The sequence below is a fragment of the Saprolegnia parasitica genome, assembly GCF_000151545.1.
Source record: "Saprolegnia parasitica CBS 223.65 unplaced genomic scaffold supercont2.26, whole genome shotgun sequence".
Taxonomy (NCBI): domain Eukaryota; phylum Oomycota; class Saprolegniomycetes; order Saprolegniales; family Saprolegniaceae; genus Saprolegnia; species Saprolegnia parasitica.
Genome location: NW_012156420.1, coordinates 280,165 through 281,971, shown reverse-complemented (window position 1 = coordinate 281,971; position 1,807 = coordinate 280,165). Strand labels below are relative to the sequence as shown.

The window sequence follows — 1,807 nt, the reverse complement described above, 5'->3', positions numbered from 1 at the left end:
GCCGACCTACAACACGACGTGGCCGCGACGTCACCTCGTCCCGCGGATCGCGCTCCTGCCTCCGCCTGCCTAAATCAAGTCCCTCAACCGAGTACACACAACGAAGAAAGTCCGACAATTTTATTTAGCATAGTTTTATCTATTGTAATAGACGACCCACTTCAACAACAACAAGTACGTAACCTACCGACCACCCAACGCACAAGCAAGAAAGAGAAGAGGTTCAGGGTTAGTCAAGAAAGAACTCGCAGGGCGAACGCATTTACTGCGACGCGTCGAGATGTGCTTGGAGCTTCTCGTTCTTTTCGCATTCGCGCTGAAAGTCTCGGATCGCAGTTACGTACGCCTGCTGCTTGGCGAGCAGCTAAACATATCAAAGTATCAATCGCGCGTGTCGATGTATCGACGCACCAGTTGATATTTGCTGTCGAGTGTGTCGACCGTGAGCTGCTTGGCGTCGCACTGCACCTGCTGCTTGGCGACGTTGGCACGCACGTTGCCAATGACGGCGGTCATCTGGCTGAAGAAGACGTCAGTTGCCGCCTTGGACTTGAGCGCAATCTCAAAGTTGGCGTTGATGCTCTCGACAAGCGCGACCTCTTTCTCGAGGTACTCGTGCGTCGCCTCGAGTGTGTTGTACACCGAGTAGTACTTGCGTGTTTCTTCCAGCGTCAGCGCCACCTAGACTCCGTGCTTAGTGTCGCTCGAGATGCTCGACTGACCTCCTCGTAGAGCTCCATAAACCGCTTCTCGTACTGCAGCAGCTCGACTTTGCATGGAATGTCGTCAAGGAGCCGAAGCGCAGCAACGACGGCCCGTGCCTCCTTCCCAACCTCTTGCTTCAGCGCTGTACGCTACGCAATTCATCAAAACACGACAGCCTTCCGCCACGAGATCACCTTGGTCGCGAGAACGGCTAGCTTGGCCTCCAGGCGCGCGCGGCGCTCATCAGTCTCCAAGCCCGGCAGCGCGTCCACTTGCGCCTGTAGCGCAAGCTGGCATCAAAGAACACCAGGTGCTGACAATACCTGAAGGCCCGTGAGCTCTTGCTTGCAGGCCGCCTTGAAGGTCGCCTCTTGGAGCTTCAAACTCGTATGCAACGATATGAGCTTCTACGTCGACGTATGAAAGAAACGCAATGCGGCAGCGTCGAGCGTACGCGCAACTTTGCCAAGTCCGAGCTGGTTTCGTTGCTGGCGTCTTCCGCTGCCGCGATCGCAGCCTCGCGCACTTTCAGCGCAGCGCGCTTTTCATCCAAAGTCGCACACGCCAATTGCGCCGCAGGTGCGGCGTCCACGAGGCGCGCGTGGGTCCCTTGTAGCTGCGCCACGAGCGCTGCCTTCGACCACACGTCGCAACGGGCCATCCTGGACAAGAAAACGTACTTGGGCGTCGAGTTTGGCCGTCAGGCGCTGAGCCTCGCGCTCGAGTCGCCGCGTCTCCGCGACGAAGCTGAGGGCCGCCGCTTCTTCGGGGCAGCTGCGGCTCCGAATGTCCTCGGACGTCACATCATACAGCGCGATGGCCGCGTCAACAGACTACGACCAGCATAAAGTCGTTGGTGCGGAGCCTATCGCGACAAGGCTACCTCTAGGTCCGCGACGCCAGTGTGACGCCATGAACGCTCCTACTGGCTCATCGAGCTTGCGTACGAGGCATTACCATGGTACCTCAGCTGCGGTGGCAACGCGAAGCAGCCCTTCTTCGCGCGCCATGTTCTCTTGCAATGCTAGCTCTTCGGCGGCCAACGCCTCGGACGCTGCAGTCTGATATTGCCGGTCGAATTCAGTGAGCGGCGCCGACACGG

The 1,807-nt window shown here is 58.2% G+C and overlaps 1 protein-coding gene across 1 annotated transcript; it reads right to left on the bottom strand.

Annotated features, from left to right (window-relative positions):
* Positions 1 to 262: 262 nt before the first annotated feature.
* SPRG_20349 (hypothetical protein) lies at positions 263 to 1,715 on the bottom strand (the record flags this gene model as incomplete). The annotated part of the gene is made up of 9 exons (XM_012346075.1): positions 263 to 364; positions 412 to 681; positions 723 to 854; positions 900 to 983; positions 1,029 to 1,112; positions 1,160 to 1,339; positions 1,386 to 1,538; positions 1,589 to 1,627; positions 1,671 to 1,715. 9 exons carry the CDS (start codon positions 1,713 to 1,715, stop codon positions 263 to 265), a joined length of 1,089 nt encoding a protein of 362 aa, XP_012201465.1.
* Between the last annotated feature and the right edge of the window lie 92 nt (positions 1,716 to 1,807).